Source organism: Squalius cephalus, assembly GCF_949319135.1.
Source record: "Squalius cephalus genome assembly, chromosome: 9".
In the NCBI taxonomy this organism is placed as follows: Eukaryota; Metazoa; Chordata; class Actinopteri; order Cypriniformes; family Leuciscidae; genus Squalius; species Squalius cephalus.
The window spans coordinates 42,764,098-42,787,101 of NC_137130.1; the positions used below are offsets into that span (position 1 = coordinate 42,764,098).

At 44.3% G+C, this 23,004-nt stretch overlaps 1 protein-coding gene across 1 annotated transcript; it reads right to left on the reverse strand.

Moving 5' to 3' along the window:
- Positions 1 to 623: 623 nt before the first annotated feature.
- LOC307165091 (uncharacterized protein) lies at positions 624 to 10,733 on the reverse strand. Its single transcript, XM_079882391.1, has 4 exons — positions 10,614 to 10,733; positions 9,810 to 9,885; positions 8,952 to 9,035; positions 624 to 1,976 (listed from the first exon to the last, which is right to left on the reverse strand). The coding sequence occupies exons 3-4, from the start codon at positions 8,986 to 8,988 to the stop codon at positions 1,048 to 1,050; spliced, it is 966 nt and encodes a 321-aa protein (XP_079738517.1). The 5' UTR covers positions 8,989 to 9,035; positions 9,810 to 9,885; positions 10,614 to 10,733; the 3' UTR covers positions 624 to 1,047.
- Between the last annotated feature and the right edge of the window lie 12,271 nt (positions 10,734 to 23,004).

Genomic DNA, 23,004 nt, shown 5'->3' on the forward strand with positions numbered 1-23,004 from the left:
TTGATGCCAGTCCGCCACTGATCATTGCTAATCTGGATGTGTTTCTCCATCCCCAATGTCACTTCTCTGTGTTTTACGGCCCTGACGAGAACGTCGGTCTCCTCGGCTGTGAACCGCTCCTGGTGTGCGTCTGGCAAATCCGCCGTTATAATAGCAATCCGCCATGGAACAAGCGCGCCTGCTCTTAAAGGGAATGTGAGATGACGCTCTGATTGGTTTATTTCACGTTACGCCCAAACCACACCTATGAGTAATGAAGCTACTTCAGATCAACACATTTTAGATTTGCGTCAGGCGCAAGAGTCATTTATCCCGCCAGATAATAGCAACAGCGCCCGAGACCCGCCCACAAAGTTACTTGCGTTTCAGATCGTTAAAATAGGGCCCTCTCTCTCTCTCTCTCTCTCTCTTTCTTTCTCTCTCTCTCTCTCTCTCTCTCTCTCTGTGTGTGTGCACATTGGTTCTGCATTTTGGATTATTTTATTTGACAAATTATAAGAGCAGTTTTTATAGTCTCACAAATTTATTGTCCAAATGTGTGTGTGTGTGAGAAAGCATGATCATTTTGCATTGTGGATGTCTTTTGTTTAGAAACAGAATGGCAATGAAAACACCAAGGCTTTAAAAGCAGTTCCAGCTTTATTAAAAGTGAAATCCAAATTGTATATGCCATAAAGTAAAACATGTGGAAAATATGTTAAAAAAAACAAAGCTTTTAATTAGCCTACATGTATACGCCAAATGCATGATTACAGAATGCAACACTTTTTATACTTGTGAATCAAACACATTAGTAGACATCGATTACATTGACTACATCTACAGTAATATAGACTAAGCATGCATTTTTTTTTTTCAGATGCAGATCTTTAAATAATTGCTTGAGAAGTTATAAGGTATTTAATTTGATTATTCTTGGAGTTAAACCATCCTGATATGTTTTCATGATTGAGCGGGTGGCAGCGGGACTTCAGTCGGAGGGTTTGGATCATCTGTAATCTTTAAATCACGGCAGAACAACACTGGTTCTTGACCAAGACCTATTTTTTACTGCCACAGATATAAAGACTTGTTTGGCTTCAGCTCAAATGTGAGTTGTTCTTCCACTTCAATCATTTCCTTACAGCTTTCGTTTTTAGTGTTGGCATGTGAATCTCCAAAAAAGTAGAGGTGCATCTTCAAAATTAACTTTGCATGTTCTCCAGATTCAATCAAGGATGACGTGGCTATTTTCCAGTTGTGTGTGATCTGGGACGTCTTCTCCTTATCGTATCCAGCATTTTTATTGATTTTCTTTTGCCATGTCACTGGTGTATTGCTGTCATTAGTTATAGTTTTCATATTCTCCCAATTGTCAAAGGATGGGCCTATAGTTACTGTCAGTCCACCAGGAAGGAAGTTAACAACATCAGGATGAACAGAATAGACACCAACACACTCATCATTGCTGAGGTCGGTCCCTTTGTAGTACTCAACTCCCCAATCTGAGACTGGCTTCAGGAAGAAGCAGTCGTTTGACAGGCCCCAGTAATAGAGGCCGTTTCTGCAGCTGGGATGGAGCTTGTATTCTTCAGCATCTGAGTCTTCATTCATGTTTGTTGTTTCTCGGTAAGTGCCCCTTTCTTGGAAGATGATGAAAAACTTGCCAGAAGTTGAGAAGTAGTGGTCTCCTCCCTGGCAGTTGGTATGAAGGCTGTGAACTTCAGCACCGCTGTCCGTCGTCAGGTTCTTGACTTTGCGGTAGGAATCACCCTTGATGATGTAAAAGGAGCCATCTTCATCTCCAAAGTAATGGTCTCCATTTTTGCAGGCAAGGTACAGACTGAAAATAGAGATGTCTGAACCTCTATTGATACTACCTATCTTCATATAGCAGCCGAGATCAGAGCGGATTATATAATAGTATTTGCCCACTCCACAGATGTCAATGCCTTTTGTTTTGCTCTTGGGAATAATGCCGTTCATCGTGCCTGAACCTGCAACACAGAAAAAAAAAAAACATTCAATCTCCACAACAAATGAAAGCTGTTACTTTAGTCCTTCAATAGATTGAGCTCATCAAAACGTATATACCTTACAAAAAATAAGTTTATTCAAGTGTGCTTTAAGTATACTTCTTTTAAAATAAAAAATAAAAATTTATATTTTGAGACTACTTTTTATCCCCTTGCACAGCAGGGATCACTGGTGACTCCAGCTTCGATATTTGACCACTGTTTATGATTAAACTGGTTTGCAGTGACATTAATTTCTTAATTTATGCCAGGAGTGCAAAATAATTAATCTGTAACGTTCGTTATTTTTAATAGAAATCATCACTCACACAACATTCATTCTCGTCTCCTCCGGTTTATTTGTGCTCAAATACATATAATATACAGAATCCGCCAGGGCAATTATTACAGTGATGCGCATATTTGGAGAAATAATGATTAATAACCACATGTTAGTAAAATATTTTCGTCATACAGAATACCAATTCTATTCATTTTCCACTGAATTATGTGATCTGAAGAGCTCAAACAGCTAACGGAGCTAGATGTGTATCTCCTCTTACTGATTTGCGTGACTTTTGACCTCAAAGCTATATCATTCGCTGTACAGCTGTCAATCATCTGACGTGCTTCAACGTGACCTCTTCTGCATGACGCGTCCTGTGTGCATTTCTTCATTCTGGACATCCGTGATAAACAAAGCGAAAGTGACATTTCTTCACCAAAACAAGTTCTAATAAATGCACGATTTAAGTATGTGTTTTGTGTGTTATTTTTGTGTGATTTGGGGTATTTTTATATGAATAAAAAATAAAGGTAAGGAGATAAATAAAGATAAGCATAGCCCATAGCTTCATATAAAATGCTAAAAAATAACATATTTCAAATCCTTTTTTGACTTAAAAACAATTTTAAATCGTGACCGGAATATGATACAAATACTCGATAGTGTTTTAAAGTGAGCTTTAAATAAAAGTGTAATATTAATAAATTAAATTGTCATGAAGCTTGAAGCTACCTATTGTGCTAATGCACCTGCTGCAGGAGCTTTCTATTCCATAATATAAATATATATTTAAATTAATTCGCATTTAAAGTTCCAATAATAGTTTTTTGTTGTTTGTTTTCTAACAAGACTTAAGTTAATGGGTGGATTTTTCGTGTTTAGGGGGTTATATTAGTTGTCATTGGCCAAGCATTATGCCGTAGGAAAAAAGGCTATAATGGCTGCATTCAAACAAAAGAATAAGGATAAAAGAATAATGAAGATCAAGTCTCATACCGGCAGAGGTGTGAAAGGTTGGTCGATTTAAATGAAAAGAATATGAATGGGGCCAGTTCTCCTCGCCAGACATTAGTCAGAAACTGTAAATGGGTGTTTAGAGGGCAATAAAATATTTGATGACAAACTTGTTTGCCTTCTGTGAAACTTCTCCAAATCCTCCCCTGACATGGTCTCACAATAGGCTTCATAAAATGCATATTTTAAAGATATCATTCTCAGATTTGAGATGAAGCATGATCACAGTTGTGGCTATAAGTTGCTATCCTAAATTCACATAATATCTTTATACATTTAATAAATATATTCTTAATTTTTGTTGTTTTTGTTTTTAAGTTTGAGCTCATATATCTCAATATTAATAACAGTCTGGTTAATTTTGAGTCTTGAACTATAAACTCTCAGGGGTTGGCTTTCTAAATATATGTTGGTTATGTGTCTATTCAGAATGACTTATGAGCAGCAACCTTTTTATTTTGGGTATGTCATGTATGCAGCACTTGCCAAAATTGGGGGTGTTGAGTAAGGGGTTTTAAATACTTCTCAGAAATATACTTTATGTACTTCTCAGAATATACTTAAAATTGCACTTAAGTATACTTGACTTATACTGACAGGATGAGATACCTGAGGAGCCATTAGTGCAATGCACAGGTTCTGACCCTGGTGAGACACAGGAGGAGCCCGGCCTGGAATCACCCCACAGTGCCCAGAGCCTCCAGGCACCAGAAGCTCCATCCTCAGGTAGAGTAAACCAAGTACAAATGAAATGGACAGCAACCAGCAAGAATAGGGAGTGGCAGCAGTTTGGTGAAGGTGTTTCCCACATAACATCAAATATGTGGAAGGATGATGCTGAGATTTACCTTCAAGCCCTGACTATAATCATTGTACAGAGCTGAACGGTTTGGTAAAGAGGATGAGAAAATCGTCAAAACTCAATATACCAAGAACCGGAGAGCAGAGAGAATTCATGACATTCCTGTCCTGTGACAGGAGCTACACATTCTCAAAAAGCATTAAAAGACTGCAGAAGAGGAGGAGAAGCCACCCCTTATCGAGCTTCACAACATTATTGGGAAGAAGCTACATACCTTGCGAAGAGCAGAGTGGCACAGGAGATGGGGAAGGGAGAGAACGCTCGGGGTTACTTAACAGTAATTCTTGTTACCTGAAAAAGCGGAACGAGATGCTGCGCTGTTCAGCGCATTGGGGACGTCTTTAAACGTGACCAGCTGTGAATATAGTGTGTAAACACGTCAATAGAATTGACCTGGAAGTAATATAGCATCGATGACGTCATTGGCGCGCACACGCGACGCAAGGCTATAAATAGATGAGCCACAGGTGCATCGTCAGATATTTTGTTTGAAGAGCAGTCCTGGGATATCTTCTGCAAGGCAGCGCAGCATCTCATTCCGCTTTTTCAGGGAGCAAGGGTTACAGTTAAGTAACCCCGAGCGTTCCCTTTCAAAAGCTACAATCAATGATGCCCTGCTCAGCGCATTGGGAACGAAAATGCCCATGCCTCCCTACTTGAAGGTGTCTGGACCCCTTACAGTTATGTCGGTGTGTTCACAAGAACGCAAGAAGGCCTCAAACATTAGCCTATGATGTCGACTCAAGGACGTGAGAGCCCGGAGTGGCATGAGATGGTAAAACCATCTTTAGAGTCAGAAGTTTGTCAGACGCTGATTCTAGAGGTTCAAAATTCCCAAGAGTCCCATTAAGGGATCTTGGTTCTTACGGGAGGCCTCAGTCGTCTGGCCACACGAATGAAATGAGCGAGCAGAGGATGTCTCCCGAGTGGCACCCCGTCAACCAAGGCGTATCAAGCCGAAAGAACAGCCACATAAACCCTGAGAGTGGCATGTGCCTGTTGATATTTTTCCTGCAGGAAATCCAGTACTGAAGCAATCTGGCAGTTGACTGGATCTGCATTATGTACAACACACCACCTTTCAAAGACACCCAATTTGTTGGCATAACTCTTTCTAGTGGAGGAAGCCCTAGCACTTAGAATGGTCTCAACAACGTTAGGCGAAAGCCCAGTGTCCCTTAGTTGGTACCCATCAGGGGCCAAACATGAAGGTTCCACAGGTTGGGCCTGGGATGGAATATCGTGCCCTCCGTCTGAAACAGAAGGTCCCTCCTCTCCGGAATCGCCCATGGCGAGCCATTGAGGAGAGATATTATCTCAGAGAACCAAACTCTGTTCGGCCAACGCGGCGCTATAAGTAAGAGTCCAAGACCCTTGTTGGCGAACTCTGGCTAGAACTTCCGGGAGTAGAGCGACTAGAGAAAACGCATAGGCTTTTTGGGCCATGTGTGCACCATCGCGTCCAGACCCAGGGGGACTGGGTGACTCAGAGTACAGGGGACATTGTGCTGTCTGATAAGAGGCGAAAAGGTCCACCTCCGCTTCGTAAAATCTGGTCCAAATCTGTTTCACTGCTTCTGGGTGGAGTTTCCATTTACCCATTGATAGTTTCTGTTTGGACAGTAAATCTGCTCCCACATTCAGATGCCCTGGAGTGACAGGAATTTGTTCTGGGCCCAGAGAATGATTTGTCTCAGTTGTGCCCGCATTGTGATCGAATCCCAAACGATCCCGACATAAGTCGTTCTCTGGGCAGGAGAAAGAAAACTTTTCTTGGTGTTGAGTCTCAGCCCCAGGGAAGCTAGATGAGCTAACACGATGTCTCTGTGTTGAAGCGCCATCTTTTTTGAAGCGGTTTTAAAATGCGAATGCACTGGAGTCTTAATGGAGCCATTGCTGCATCCATGCATTTTGTGTATGTGGGGTGTGACAAGGCTAGGCCGAATGGAAGAACCCGAAATTGGTAAGCTTCGCCCCCGAAAGCGAACCTCAGGAACGTCCTCTGTTGTGGCAATATTTCTTTATGAAAGTACATGTCCTTCAGATCGATCGTGAGGAACCAATCGTGATGTTTAATCTGCAACACGATCATCTTGACAGTTAACATCTTGAGCTTTAGCGCTTTTACCATTTTGTTTAAGCCTTGAAGATCTAAGATTGGATTCAACCCCCCATCCTTCTTGGAAACCATGAAGTATCTGCTGTAATAGCCTGACTCCCTCTGGAAGAGGAACATGTTCTATGTTCTCTTTGCTCAGTAGAGATTGTAGCTCTTGTGACAATATGTGCGCCAGCTCCGGCTTCACGGAAGTGGAGACAAATAAATTGGATTCTGTATCCTATTTGAACTGTGCTTAATACCCATGCAGAAATGCCTGGCAGAAGATTCCATGCTGCCAGACTCTCTGATAGTGGCACTAGTTTAAACACTTGTTTATGTCCCTTGTCCTGTTTGACGACAGCAGGAAGCAACGGGACATCTAACATTTTAATGGCATAACATTAAGCCACAGAAGCCTCTCCGTGTTCACCCAAGCAGACATTGAACAGCCGATGGCACGGGCCGTTTGCTTGGTAGCACGAAGAGACAGATCTGTGGCTCTACAGAGCTCAGAAAAAGCTTCCTCATTAATTGTCTCCCTCGCACTCAAATCCTTCAAGAGGTCAGCCTGGTATGCCTGTAACACCGTCATGGTGTGGAGCGCAGCACCAGCCTGACCTGCAGCTTGGTAAGCTTTACCCACGAGAGCCGACGTTGCTCTATACGGCTTCGAGGGGAAGGTAGGTTTCTTCAGCGAAAATGCAGACCCAGGCAAGAGATAGCTCTCAAGCATCTCTTCAACCTGGGGCATCTCCGCATACCCACATGACTTCGCTCCCACGATAGTTGAAAAAGTCAACGTTGAGGGCACAAAGATACGCGAGGTATATGGTTTTCTCCATGATTTAGATAATTCATCATGGAGGTACTCGAAAAAGAGAGACTGATGTTTTGGTCCCTACCCCTTGCCACCGGACAGAAACCTATCCTCTAGCTTACTGCGTTTGGGGGTCTCTTGTTCGCGAGGCCAGTCAAGCTGTAACCTGGCCACCGTGCGAGTAACCATCTCAAGTAATTCCTCGGCGGATTTATCATCGCGCGAGGAACGCTCAGAGAATGGCTGCTCGAAGTCCACACACCGAAGAGATTCATCATCGTCCCTCACGTGAGCCGAAGAAGCACCGGAGCACGCTTCGGTATCACGCAAGGAAACGTGTGGATCTGGTGAACGAGCAAGCGAAAGGGACGGACCCGTCTCTTGCTCGTCAGCCAAATCCATTTGGGAGCCCCACGATGGTAATGCGGGTGCGGACCGAAAGGAGCCAAGACGAGCACGAAGCATTTTGACAGCGAATAATTCGAAATGCTCGCACTCGCTTGACTCCAATGCAGCGACTGCATTTTCCTCCCCCAAACATACAAAGCAGTAAGCGTGTGTATCCAGTTCTGACATAGGATGAGAACATGGAGGGAGCTTACTCTGCTGTTGACTAATTTTTAACTGGCTGATTTTTTTAACTTGAACTCTTTTCACTTGTTGTCGAGATGGGAAGTAGCCCATCATTTAGATGAATAGTAGCCATGAGTCGCATTGGTGTGACGTCAAAAGAGTAAAATATGAGCAGAAAATGCAAGAGAGCACAAAGTACAGAGTAATAAAACCAAGGAAAACATACTTTTTAAGAAAGCATGACCATAAGTTTAAGTTTTGTGCAAAATAACTTTTAACGTGTTTAAAATTTTTATTCATGCTTGTTATTTCTTGATTCACGCTTATTATATTTTGATCCATGACCACGTTGTTTGCTATTCTGATCATTTTGCATAATTTTTTTCAGTTTGTGCAATATATTTTTACATGTGTTTTTAAATTTTTGATTCATGCTTCTTATTTTTTGATCTGTAGCTGCAATACTTTAGACTAGAGATGCACGGATGGGCTATTATTTCATCCGCAACAGCATCACAAAACTCATCATTCGTCCACCATCCATCCGCACCAACGTTTTTGACCAATTTTCAAAACCGCACCCGCCCGCCATCCGCTGATTGAGCGATGCAAGGCGCTGCATATATTTTTCATTTGACTGGTTCAACCGCCCGCCACCCGCCAGAATTTAATTAAAATATTATTTTTCATCACGTCATCCGCCCGATCCGCGGTTTATCCGCAGAGTCCGCGGCTGTAATCGCCAACCGCGCATCTCTACTTTAGACGAGATATTGATCCCATAATTACCCTTTCAAAATAAACTGCATTTGGATCCTCAACCTTCATGTCTGAGAGCAGTACATGACAGCACCAGCACAATAACACAGTCAGCTAAATATCATCTAGTTATTGTTATCGATAAAATATTGAGATATATCGCACTGCTACTTTCCACACACTCTTTTATCTGTAAAACTAACGCTGTGCGCTGGAATTCACACTCGTCTTCTGTAAACAGTAAGACTTCTTTGATCTGATTGGCCATCTCACTCATTTTGACATTGACGTTAGACTGTTGAGGCAGAGCAATCTAGAAACGTTTAAATCTTTTTGTCATGCAACTAACGAACAGAGCTACATGTAAGAATATCAAATACTAGTGAGGGACCATTTGGTCACTTAAAATTTTTGGAGAGACTTCTAAATGTGGTGGTTATAGCATATACTCTACATTTCATACATTTATATGTATCATATCTTCTACATTTAAAATTTATAATGAAAGACTGCTATACAAAGAGTAAAAAACATCTTAGACCTACCTAATTCAGAGGAAGTCGCCTCTTTTCCGAGTTGCATAGATGTTGATAGTGGAAGCGTCAGAGTTAGAGCCGCCTCTCCTTTAGCTGTGGGTTTAAAAAAACATATATAAATATCTGCTATTTAGCATAAGCCTAAATTAAATTTAGCGTTAGCCTTAATTTACTCATTCAACTCATTAAAATGATAAGATAATACAAATAAAATGAGAATTCTGTTTTTTTATTTATTAATTCATAGCTTCCACAAAATCATTAAAGACTCTTCTGTCTGGGGCAGGTCTACAGCATTTATCGATCTTAGTTAATATTAAATTCAACATTTACTAAAACATTATTAAAATCAAAGGTTGTATTTGTTAACATTAGTTAATGCACTGTTAACTAACATGAACAAACAATGAACAGATGTATATTTATTAACTAACATTAACAAATAACAAATGTAACAAATGCATTGCTCATTGTTAGTTCATGTTAGTAATGCATTACATTAAGGTTCATTATTAAACATTAAAGTGGTACCAAGGAAATAATATAGTTGTGGCTGCAGTTAAATTAATACTAATCAAATGGAACTCACTAAAAAATAAACTAGAAAATATGAGAAAAAAAGATAAAAGTAAGATAAGATGTATCCAAAATGCAAAGAATAAAACCCCAAACAAACCTCAAACACAATATAATATCCAGACAGGCTCTGCCACATGGAATTTACAAAACACTAAATAATATTACAAACACCATCCATCAAAAATAATCACAGATAAATAAACACTATATGTCTTAACCAGCATGGATGGCCAATATAGTTAAAGAAATGAAAGAGATATCACAGAGAACAGCGATAACCCTTCTTACCTTGGCACAGGCCAACAGAACTGTGACTAAACAAAAGCTCCAACTCAGAGAAGAGAAGCCGCAGTCTCACGTAGACCTGTGAAGCGGACATGATATCACTATTGGCAAGTATCCACTGCCCTGTCCCAAATTACACCCTCAGCACTTGTTGTTGTTTTTTTTTTTTTTTTCAAGGTTATACTTGTAACAGATACAAATGTTTCACATTTACTGCCCTAAATAATTCCATAGCATAATAAGACATTAATAACTTTCATAATAAAAATAACATCTCTTTTCTCTATGTGAATTTTAATTCCATTTAACATATTCAATAAATATTCCACATCAATCCAAAAGCATTAGCCTTAATTTACTCATTCTACTCATTGATAGGATAAGACAAATAAAATGAGAAAATGTGAATTCTATTTTATTTTATTTCATTTATGGCTCCCAACAAAATAATTAAAGGCTCTGATCAGGGGTAGTATTAAAAAAAATACAAAATTATATTGTAATATTGCCCTCCCCACACCACCAGCACTACACTACACCAGTGCAGCATACAGCATCTCATCAGCAGCATGACACAGCATGACACAGCTTAAGTTACCAATCAACATCACAATGCACTGCAAATGATAAAAGGGAATGATATAGTTGTGGCTGCAGTTAAATTAATACTAATTACATGAAACTCACAAAATAAAAAACTAGAATATATGACAAATAAAGATAAATGTAAGATACATCCAAAATGCAAAAAATAAAACCCCAAAATACCCAAAGTGCCTTAAGTGCCCGTCTTTCTTCAGGCTCTACCTCTGAATCAGCGAGTTGTCCCAGAAGTGGTAGTTGCCTGCACAAAGATGCATAATATCTGCCTTGGAGTTGGAGATGCTGTGAATGAGCTGATGCAGCATGATGCAGCAGAAAGCAGAGGATCATCTAAAAGAGATAAACAAATAGAAATTGTATATCCAATTTGAATAAACTAAGAAAATTATGAATATAAAAATAAATTCTGACGTCTAATTCTAATCAACCACATTTACATGATATTCAATTTTGTTTTATTTTAATATATATTGGACGAATGAATCTGTGAAAAAATACAATTTTATTAAATGTTAACTATTGTACATACTGTGATGGATTTTTTTCATTTCAACATTTATTTTTCTTGCAGGAACAACAATCATATGTTTTTGAATTTTAGAAATGTTTAGTTTAGTTTACATTTAGTTATGTTTCCAAACTCTTTGGCGAAGACTTTGGTTGTGTGAGTGTAAAAATAATACATATGGGAAATGAAACTAGACAGATGTCTAAACTTAAAAACTTGTGATTATGAAGTTTTTTACAAATTGTAGGGAAATTATGTAATGTATCATGCCATTATCGCCCATTCTCCTTTACTATAAAAACTGTTGTATTCGTGTTTGCTGGTGGGATTCTCTCTGAAATTTGACTGAGATCCTCCGGCAGTGCTTCTTCTTGGGGGAGATTCTCTGAGAACTGCTCGGGAAACTCTCCCAGCCGTGATTAAAGCATTTAAAGGACATTTGCTGAAGTCTGTCTGGTTATTATAGTTAGGCAAACAAGTTAGGGTAAGGAACTTGAAGCCAGTTGTCGACTGTAGACGCAAGAGCTAGAGTATAAAGATTATTGGGGGTCGGTTGTAGACGCCCCAGATATATTTATTCAGTTTCGACTGTAGATGCTTGGGTGTCTATTGGAGACTCCCCAGGTAATTAGGTTCCAGGTACGTAGTTAGGTTTAGGGAAAAATCTACCACAATACTCAATGTGAACATAACTGCATAACAAGAAGTTATCTTTTGTACACGTCAATTGATTTACTCAAACAAGAATAAATTAACAGCTACATCCAGTTCTCCATAAATAAATTAATAAATAAACATTTGTGTGTGTGGAAATCTCAATAAACATTAAACAATAAAACAAATTGTAAATATAGAATTAGGAAGAGAGAGGAATGGCTTTATCATTTATGCTTTAGAGACAGGAACTTTTTTTCCAAAGAAGACTCAAAAATCCTTTTCACACAGAGATTCTGGAAAATACACGGATAATGTGTCCGGGATTTGTCCCGGTATCGTTTGATTTTGGTTCGTTCACACTAGTGATGTGCGATACCACTGGTTTCCTATCCGATCCGATACCAAGTAAAATGAAGGCGAGTATCGGCGATACCGATCCGATACCGATACTTTGCCCAAAAATTACTGTTTGTGAAATTAAAGTAACAAGTACACTAATTATTCAAGTAACGTGCAGTGAAATCTTGTCATTGGTAGGCTGTGACCTATCAATGTGGCATATGTTAATAGATTCATTCAGTTAATGTAGCAACCCAAGTTCATATCAGGCATCATCACATCGCTGCATGCATACAGCAAAGTCAGTCATGTGAGCACTAGCGGCGCCAGGATTTTGATTGTAGGTGGGCCCCCAGAAAACTGGATGGGCCAGTTAAATTAAAATAAGCCAAAAAAAAAAACGGGTTCCCCTTCATCTCCGTTTCAGCGCTTTTCTGCGGCACTGAGGACAGCAGGGCCGCGGGAAGAGGTTTTATGTTGGGGGTGCTGATTTGGGGGTGGGTAGGGCGTCACCACTTTTGAATAGGAAACAATATCAAGACTATAAAACTCGTCAAAAAACGCGCACACACTCAAACCACCTGACTGCACATCACATTTTTGACTTTATTGATTCTGCTTTTATTCGTAATGCAATGGACCGGTCAACGGGACATAAATGAATCATTAAAGGATGGGACTTTATGGGACATTTGCACAAAAAGAATAAATAACTTACCGTAGCCTATTTTATAAGTCGCTCCAGAGTCGCATATCAGTCAAAAAATGCGTCACGAGGAAGAAAAAAAACATAGGCTATGCCTAAGTCGCACTGGACTAAGTCGCATTTTTTTAGAAATGTATTTCACAAAAAAAAAAAAAAAAAGTTACAGACAGTTCTCCATTAAGGACGTGAGCGCACTAAAGCGGCACTAAAATAATGTTTTAAAACTTTCACAGAGACCTCAAACTGAAAGCACGAATCCTGTCATTAAATTTAATTTCGTTTTAATTGTATCTTAATTTTAATCGATGTTTCATCAACAAATTATCTGGATTTTAATAAATTAGTAAATATAGGCTATTAGAAAATAGTTAATCAGGACACTGAGGCGCTGGCGAACCTGGAGCTTGTCTCATAATGAACCGAAACTCAGCGTAGGCCTATAAGGTAGCCTAGCCTATTGCCTCACAGACCTGAGACATATAGATAGCTTGAAATGTCTGCAAATGAAAAGCAGAACAATTCTTCAAACAAAAGAAAACAGACTGCGCTGCTTATGTAATTCGTATGAAAATGAAATGTGCATTTCTCTCTGGCGCTGCGAAGATCGCGAGTCGTCAACTTCATCTGTCTATAGCCGACACTGACATAAAAAATAACTGTTTTATTAGTTAACAATTAAAATGTCTCCTGCTATATTGAACATATTTGCCTGTTCCTTACAAAACACTAACAGTGGGGTTTTTGACTTTTTTTTTTGTTGTTGTTTTGAGCAGCTGCAGACAAATTCTTTCGACACACACACACAATATTGATAAACAGGATTTTTTTTGTTGCTTTTTTAATACAATTAAAATTTCATTTAATTTATTGTTTAATAAAATTATAAGCCTATTATTTTTAGATTATTAACAGCAACAACAGCTGTAAAGATGAAGTTGACGATCGCCATCTCCGTATGTGAACGCACATATGAGAGAAATGCACATCATTACACAACCAGAGAGTAGCCTATTTCTTTTCGTTTTAAATTGTTAAAAAGACAATTTCAAGCTTTCTTAAGATATATTTCATGTCTGTGAGGCATATGCTGAGTTTCGTTAAGTTAGGATGAGATGCGCTCCTGTTTACGAGCAGTGCAAGTGACCGCACGGGCGCCTCTATGATTGTGTTGTCTGCTTTCTGCTATATTTGGTATTTTATTGATAAATTGGTTGATAAAAAAAATTAAAATTAAGATACAATTTATACAAAAAGAAATTCACTTAAAAAAATCATTTTCTGCAAAACAAAACTTAATTAAGTGGTCAAAATCATGTCTGGACTGAGTGGCTAGCGTGCGTGCTGCTCTGCAGTTGTATAGTGCCATATTACGCTCATGACTTGGCACGCGGAAGAACAAGTAGTTCCGACTAAGTTGGCATTATTCAGATAAACGAGGGTAATTGTGGTTACTTTCCGCTGTATTTCTATTTCCAATAAACTACATATTTGCTCCAAATTACTGAAATATCGATATTTTGATAAGATAATCGATTCTAGAACATACAAAGCTGGTATCGGAGATATCGATATTTTAGTATCGATCCGCACATCACTAGTTCACACTGCCATTCATTTTTCTCGAATCTGTGAGTGCATTCACACACATCCCATAAAGATCCCAGAGACACGTGACGCCAGGATGTGTTGTAGAAAGGCCGGACTGTTGTAGTCGTGCACTTGGTGGATTTTTTTACGCAGTGTCTTAAAGGGGTCATATAATGGTACATGCACTTTTACAAGTTGATTGAACTGAAATGTGTGTTGGCAGTGCCTGTACACAACCATCATAAAATGATAAAAATCCATCCAGTGTTTTTTTTTTTAAATCTTCTTATACGTTTTCCCCTCTCTCAAATCAAGCACGGTCGACGCCCCTCTCACGATTGTTGATTGACAGCAGCGTTTCAACACAGGCACGGTCATTGTTGATACGCTGGAGCACTGTCTATGAGCAGAATGGGGTCTAAGCGATTGTGGTGTTCTGTTCTTGGGTGCAATAATGAACACAGCATCATTTTGATGTTCCTAAATCCGAACCGCTGAAGACGCAGTGGCTGAGTTTGTTTTCGAAGGGAATATTCCCCACGATCAACGTCAATGCTTTCATGTTTGGCGAATCATTTCACACACCAGACTGCTTTACAAACGAGGGTCAGTAAAGCTGGTTTTGCTAAGAAGCTGCTCCTGAAAAAAGGATCTGTACCAACTATTCGTCTTCCTGCTGCATCTCCAGAAGAAGAAGCGAGTGTAACGTTTTATTAACCTTTATATTAATATTTATATTCGCTAGCACGCTTCAAGATGAATGCGGCTGTTTACACTCAGGTACATCACGGCATGTTTTCTATGTACGACGTTCTCAATATAATTAATAATCCCACGTTTATAATGAACAACGCGTTATGGTTATTGTGTTTTTGTGTTACAAACTGTGTATGCACAGAACAGAGGGGCGGGGTCAGAAAAGCTCATTATCATTTAAAGACACATGCACTTAAACGGCGTGCTGAAAACAGAGCTGTTTTTGACCAGGGAAAATGAGTGTTCTCTTACAATACTAATGAAAAATTTTAATTAAAGTATATTACAAACTTTTAATTTAGACCCTAAAGAATCATATTAACTTGTATAAAAATTGCATTATATGACCCCTTTAAGTTTACTAATGATCTGCGGTTTCGATCTCAAGAGTCTTCCTGCCTCAAGACTAAAGATGAAAATTTGCATCTATGCTATAATCTGGCTCATTTACAGTCTGTACAGAAGTGTAAGATTGTTCATTAATATGCACTGTCCAGAATAAATAAATAAATAAATAAAAATAGGGGGAGGGCTGGAGACTGAGGCCATAGGAGGTGGGCTGGAGACTGAGGTCATAGGAGGTGGGCTGGAGACTGAAGTCATAGGAAGAGGGCTGGAGACTGAGGCCATAGGAGGTGGGCTGGAGACTGAGGCCATAGGAGGTGGGCTGGAGACTGAGGCCATAGGAGGAGGGCTGGAGACTGAGGTCATAGGAGGTGGGCTGGAGACTGAGGCCATAGGAGGTGGGCTGGAGACTGAAGTCATAGGAAGAGGGCTGGAGACTGAGGCCATAGGAGGTGGGCTGGAGACTGAGGCCATAGGAGGTGGGCTGGAGACTGAGGCCATAGGAGGAGGGCTGGAGACTGAGGCCATAGGAGGTGGGCTGGAGACTGAGGTCATAGGAGGAGGGCTGTAGACTGAGGTCATTGGGCTGGAGACTGAGGCCATAGGAGGAGGGCTGGAGACTGAGGTCATAGGAGGTGGGCTGGAGACTGAGGCCATAGGAGGAGGGCTGGAGACTGAGGTCATAGGAGGTGGGCTGGAGACTGAGGTCATAGGAGGTGGGCTGGAGACTGAGGTCATAGGAGGTGGGCTGGAGACTGAGGTCATAGGAGGTGGGTTGGAGACTGAGGTCATAGGAGGTGGGCTGGAGACTGAGGCCATAGGAGGTGGGCTGGAGACTGAGGCCATAGGAGGTGGGCTGGAGACTGAGGCCATAAGAGGTGAGCTGGAGACTGAGGCCATAGGAGGTGGGCTGGAGACTGAGGTCATAGGAAGAGGGCTGGAGACTGAGGCCATAGGAGGTGGGCTGGAGACTGAGGCCATAGGAGGAGGGCTGGAGACTGAGGTCATAGGAGGTGGGCTGGAGACTGAGGCCATAGGAGATGGGCTGGAGACTGAGGCCATAGGAGGTGGGCTGGAGACTGAGGCCATAGGAGGTGAGCTGGAGACTGAGGTCATAGAAGGTGGGCTGGAGACTGAGGCCATAGGAGGTGGGCTGGAGACTGAGGCCATAGGAGGAGGGCTGGAGACTGAGGTCATAGGAGGTGGGCTGGAGACTGAGGTCATAGGAGGTGGGCTGGAGACTAAGGCCATAGGAGGTGAGCTGGAGACTGAGGTCATAGAAGGTGGGCTGATGACTGAGGCCATAGGAGGTGGGCTGGAGACTGAGGCCATAGGAGGAGGGCTGGAGACTGAGGTCATAGGAGGTGGGCTGGAGACTGAGGCCATAGGAGGTGGGCTGGAGACTGAGGCCATAGGAGGAGGGCTGGAGACTAAGGCCATAGGAGGTGGGCTGGAGACTGAGGTCATAGGAGGAGGGCTGTAGACTGAGGTCATTGGGCTGGAGACTGAGGCCATAGGAGGAGGGCTGGAGACTGAGGCCATAGGAGGAGGGCTGGAGACTGAGGCCATAGGAGGAGGACTGGAGACTGAGGCCATAGGAGGAGGGCTGGAGACTGAGGTCATAGGAGGTGGGCTGGAGACTGAGGCCATAGGAGGAGGTCTGGAGACTGAGGCCATAGGAGGTGAGCTGGAGACTGAGGTCATAGGAGGAGGGCTGGAGACTGAGGTTATAGGAGGAGGGCTGGAGACTGAGGCCATAGGAGGTGGGCTGGAGACTGAGGTCATAGGAGGAGGGCTGGAGACTGAGGTCATAGGAGGTGGGCTGGAGACTGAGGTCATAGGAGGAGGGCTGTAGACTGAGTTCATAGGAGGTGGGCTGGAGACTGAGGTCATAGGAGGAGGGCTGTAGACTGAGGTCATAGGAGGTGGGCTGGAGACTGAGGTCATTGGGCTGAAGACTGAGGTCATAGGAAGAGGGCTGTAGACTGAGGTCATTGGGCTGGAGACTGAGGCCATAGGAGGAGGGTTGGAGACTGAGGTCATAGGAAGAGGGCTGGAGACTGAGGCCATAGGAGGTGGGCTGAAGACTGAGGCCATAGGAGGAGGGCCGGAGACTGAGGCCATAGGAGGTGGGCTGGAGACTGAGGTCATAGGAGGTGGGTTGGAGACTGAGGCCATAGGAGGTGGGCTGGAGACTAAGGTCATAGGAGGAGGGCTGGAGACTGAGGCCATAGGAGGTGGGCTGGAGACTAAGGTCATAGGAGGTGGGCTGGAGACTGAGGCCATAGGAGGTGGGCTGGAGACTGAGGCCATAAGAGGTGAGCTGGAGACTGAGGCCATAGGAGGTGGGCTGGAGACTGAGGTCATAGGAAGAGGGCTGGAGACTGAGGCCATAGGAGGTGGGCTGGAGACTGAGGCCATAGGAGGAGGGCTGGAGACTGAGGTCATAGGAGGTGGGCTGGAGACTGAGGCCATAGGAGATGGGCTGGAGACTGAGGCCATAGGAGGTGGGCTGGAGACTGAGGCCATAGGAGGTGAGCTGGAGACTGAGGTCATAGAAGGTGGGCTGGAGACTGAGGCCATAGGAGGTGGGCTGGAGACTGAGGCCATAGGAGGAGGGCTGGAGACTGAGGTCATAGGAGGTGGGCTGGAGACTGAGGTCATAGGAGGTGGGCTGGAGACTGAGGCCATAGGAGGTGAGCTGGAGACTGAGGTCATAGAAGGTGGGCTGATGACTGAGGCCATAGGAGGTGGGCTGGAGACTGAGGCCATAGGAGGAGGGCTGGAGACTGAGGTCATAGGAGGTGGGCTGGAGACTGAGGCCATAGGAGGTGGGCTGGAGACTGAGGCCATAGGAGGAGGGCTGGAGACTAAGGCCATAGGAGGTGGGCTGGAGACTGAGGTCATAGGAGGAGGGCTGTAGACTGAGGTCATTGGGCTGGAGACTGAGGCCATAGGAGGAGGGCTGGAGACTGAGGCCATAGGAGGAGGGCTGGAGACTGAGGCCATAGGAGGAGGACTGGAGACTGAGGCCATAGGAGGAGGGCTGGAGACTGAGGTCATAGGAGGTGGGCTGGAGACTGAGGCCATAGGAGGAGGTCTGGAGACTGAGGCCATAGGAGGTGAGCTGGAGACTGAGGTCATAGGAGGAGGGCTGGAGACTGAGGCCATAGGAGGTGGGCTGGAGACTGAGGCCATAGGAGGAGGGCTGGAGACTGAGGTTATAGGAGGAGGGCTGGAGACTGAGGCCATAGGAAGAGGGCTGGAGACTGAGGCCATAGGAGGTGGGCTGGAGACTGAGGTCATAGGAGGAGGGCTGGAGACTGAGGTCATAGGAGGTGGGCTGGAGACTGAGGTCATAGGAGGAGGGCTGTAGACTGAGTTCATAGGAGGTGGGCTGGAGACTGAGGTCATAGGAGGAGGGCTGTAGACTGAGGTCATAGGAGGTGGGCTGGAGACTGAGGTCATTGGGCTGAAGACTGAGGTCATAGGAAGAGGGCTGTAGACTGAGGTCATTGGGCTGGAGACTGAGGCCATAGGAGGAGGGTTGGAGACTGAGGTCATAGGAAGAGGGCTGGAGACTGAGGCCATAGGAGGTGGGCTGAAGACTGAGGCCATAGGAGGAGGGCCGGAGACTGAGGCCATAGGAGGTGGGCTGGAGACTGAGGTCATAGGAGGAGGGCTGGAGACTGAGGCCATAGGAGGTGAGCTGGGTCATAGGAGGAGGGCTGTAGACTGAGGTCATTGGGCTGGAGACTGAGGCCATAGGAGGTGGGCTGGAGACTGAAGTCATAGGAGGAGGGCTGGAGACTGAGGCCATAGGAGGAGGGCTGTAGACTGAGTTCATAGGAGGTGGGCTGGAGACTGAGGTCATAGGAGGAGGGCTGTAGACTGAGGTCATAGGAGGTGGGCTGGAGACTGAGGTCATTGGGCTGAAGACTGAGGTAATAGGAAGAGGGCTGTAGACTGAGGTCATTGGGCTGGAGACTGAGGCCATAGGAGGAGGGTTGGAGACTGAGGTCTTAGGAAGAGGGCTGGAGACTGAGGCCATAGGAGGTGGGCTGAAGACTGAGGCCATAGGAGGAGGGCCGGAGACTGAGGCCATAGGAGGTGGGCTGGAGACTGAGGTCATAGGAGGAGGGCTGGAGACTGAGGCCATAGGAGGTGAGCTGGAGACTGAGGTCATAGGAGGAGGGCTGTAGACTGAGGTCATTGGGCTGGAGACTGAGGCCATAGGAGGTGGGCTGGAGACTAAGGCCATAGAAGGTGATCTGGAGACTGAAGTCATAGGAGGAGGGCTGGAGACTGAGGCCATAGGAGGAGGGCTGTAGACTGAGGCCATAGGAGGTGAGCTGGAGACTGAGGCCATAGGAGGTGGGCTGGAGACTGAGGTCATAGGAGGTGAGCTGGAGACTGAGGTCATAGGAGGAGGGCTGGAGACTGAGGTCATAGGAGGTGGGCTGGAGACTGAAGTCATATGAGGTGGGCTGGAGACTGAGGCCATAGGAGGTGGGCTGGAGACTGAGGCCATAGGAGGTGAGCTGGAGACTGAGGCCATAGGAGGTGGGCTGGAGACTGAGGTCATAGGAGGTGAGCTGGAGACTGAGGTCATAGGAGGAGGGCTGGAGACTGAGGTCATAGGAGGTGGGCTGGAGACTGAGGCCATAGGAGGTGAGCTGGAGACTGAGGCCATAGGAGGAGGGCTGGAGACTGAGGTCATAGCAGGTGGGCTGGAGACTGAGGTCATAGGAGGTGGGCTGGAGACTGAGGCCATAGGAGGTGGGCTGGAGACTGAGGCCATAGGAGGTGGGCTGGAGACTGAGGCCATAGGAGGACGGCCGGAGACTGAGGCCATAGGAGGTGAGCTGGAGACTGAGGTCATAGGAGGAGGGCTGGAGACTGAGGTCATAGGAGGAGGGCTGGAGACTGAGGTCATTGGGCTGGAGACTGAGGCCATAGGAAGAGGGCTGGAGACTGAGGCCATAGGAGGAGGGCTGTAGACTGAGGTCATAGGAGGAGGGCTGTAGACTGAGGTCATTGGGCTGGAGACTGAGGCCATAGGAGGCGGGTTGGAGACTGAGGCCCTAGGAGGAGGGCTGGAGACTGAGGCCATAGGAGGTGGGCTGGAGACTGAGGTCATAGTCAAGTCAAGTCAACTTTATTTATATAGCGCTTTTCACAATACAGATTGTATCATAGGAGGAGGGCTATAGACTGAGGTCATTGGGCTGGAGACTGAGGCCATAGGAGGTGGGTTGGAGACTGAGGCCATAGGAGGAGGGTATGAGACTGAGGCCATAGGAGGTGGGCTGGAGACTGAGGTCATAGGAGGTGGGCTGGAGACTGAGGCCATAGGAGGAGGGCCGGAGACTGAGGCCATAGGAGGTGAGCTGGAGACTGAGGTCATAGGAGGAGGGCTGGAGACTGAGGTCATAGGAGGTGGGCTGGAGACTGAGGCCATAGGAGGTGGGCTGGAGACTGAGGACATAGGACGAGGGCTGTAGACTGAGGTCATAGGAGGTGGGCTGGAGACTGAGGCCATAGGAAGAGGGCTGTAGACTGAGGTCATTGGGCTGGAGACTGAGGCCATAGGAGGTGAGCTGGAGACTGAGGTCATATGAGGAGGGTTGGAGACTGAGGCCATAGGAGGTGGGCTGGAGACTGAGGTCATAGGAGGTGGGCTGGAGACTGAGGCCATAGGAGGAGGGCTGTAGACTGAGGTCATAGGAGGTGGGCTGGAGACTGAGGTCATAGGAGGTGGGCTGGAGACTGAGGTCATAGGAGGTGGGCTGGAGACTGAGGTCATAGTAGGTGGGCTGGAGACTGAGGTCATACGAGGAGGGTTGGAGACTGAGGTCATAGGAGGAGGGCGAGAGACTGAGGTCATAGGAGGTGGGCTGGAGACTGAGGTCATAGGAGGTGGGCTGGAGACTGAGGTCATAGGAGGTGGGCTGGAGACTGAGGTCATAGGAGGTGGGCTGGAGACTGAGGTCATAGTAGGTGGGCTGGAGACTGAGGTCATACGAGGAGGGTTGGAGACTGAGGTCATAGGAGGAGGGCGAGAGACTGAGGTCATAGGAGGTGGGCTGGAGACTGAGGTCATAGGAGGTGGGCTGGAGACTGAGGTCATACGAGGAGGGTTGGAGACTGAGGTCATAGGAGGAGGGCGAGAGACTGAGGTCATAGGAGGTGGGCTGGAGACTGAGGTCATAGGAGGTGGGCTGGAGACTGAGGTCATTAAAGACCTCTGAACAAACAAACAGAGTTTCTTTTCTCTTCAAACCAGATAACTGATTTTCTTTTCTTTTTTTTTGAATATTTTATTTTTCAGTTTTCAATTCCAGAATATACAAAATTATAGAAAAAAATAAAAATAATAATAATAATAATTTCGAGAGGCAGGGAAGACAACAGTAAGCACTGACAACAAAGAGCTTGTGAAGACTACAACCCGTCCATCATAGGAGCTGACAACGTGTCCATATATGCTAAATAGGGCTGCCACATCTCTGTAAAAGTATTATAGTTATTCCTGAGTATATATTTAATTTTTTCAAGTGGAAGACAGCTATTCATTTCTGAAACCCATCTTCCTATGGAAAGTTGAGAGTCCGACTTCCATGTGATAGCAATGCACTTCCTTGCAACGCACAGAGCCAGTGAGAGGAACCTCTTTTGAGCTTTTCTTAATCGTGTATCAATATTTGTAGTATCTCCTAATAAGCAGATTTGAGGATCTAATGGAAGATGTAGTCCTAGGAGTTTGGTCATGATGTCAGAGAAGTCGTGCCAGAATGTATTAAGTTTTGTGCATGACCAAGTGCAATGTAGAAATGAACCCTCTTCTAAACTACATCTAAAACACAGGTTAGATATCTCAGGTTCATATTTATGTAATTTCTGTGGCATAAGATAGGTTTGATGAAGAAAGTTATAATAAGTCAGCCTGTATCTGGAATTAACAGATAACTGATTCTTACCTAGCCTGGTTAAAACCAGACCCTTCTCAGTTGAAACTGAGTGAAGGGTCTGGGGAAGCTATGTAGACGAATCATTTCCAAAGGGGCGTCACCAACCGACGTAGCTCAGCTTAATTGAGAGGTGATCTGACCAATCATACTTCGCCATCCGCCATTTTGTCCGACAAAGCAGTCAGGAGAGTAGATTAACATAGGAGGATTTGAACTTGAAAAACGGAGTGTACTGACCACTTTCCGTGGTTAAAACAACATTCCTTATGTTTGTTCATGTTTATTTGAGGCTATAAATTAACTAGAAGGAAGAGATTATCGGTTCACAAGAACAGCTTTAACTGATGCTCTACACAGCGATCTGTCACGGCACATTAAAGAGCAACAAAACGGTATTTATTGTTTAAATTTCTTTTAAAAAATTACCAAATTTGTAAGCTGAGACTTTGTTTAATATGTTTAATATCAAACGTAACTGAAAAGTAACCTGCTCTGTCCTGTCTGCCAGCGTGTTGTCAGTCTCCTCTCTGCTCCGCAATGTATTTTTCACTGCGTGAGAACTCCTTCAGCTTCGCTGCGCTGTCGTCATCATGTAAATCCCTCCCCAAACGTTTCTGATTGGTGCCGCGATTTCAGCGGCACAGTAATGAGTTTGAATGGGCTCTTCTCCAGACTATCCTGAAGAGAGAATTGAAATTCGCCGGAAGTAGTCTGGGTTTTCCCAGG

Bases quoted from the DNA above. Each gene is read 5' to 3' on its own strand.
- LOC307165091 (XM_079882391.1), bottom strand. From the start codon at position 8,988: ATGCAACTCGGAAAAGAGGCGACTTCCTCTGAATTAG. The intron at 1,977-8,951 runs GTAGGTCTAAGA...TCTGTGTTGCAG, and splicing joins GGCGACTTCCTCTGAATTAG to GTTCAGGCACGATGAACGGC.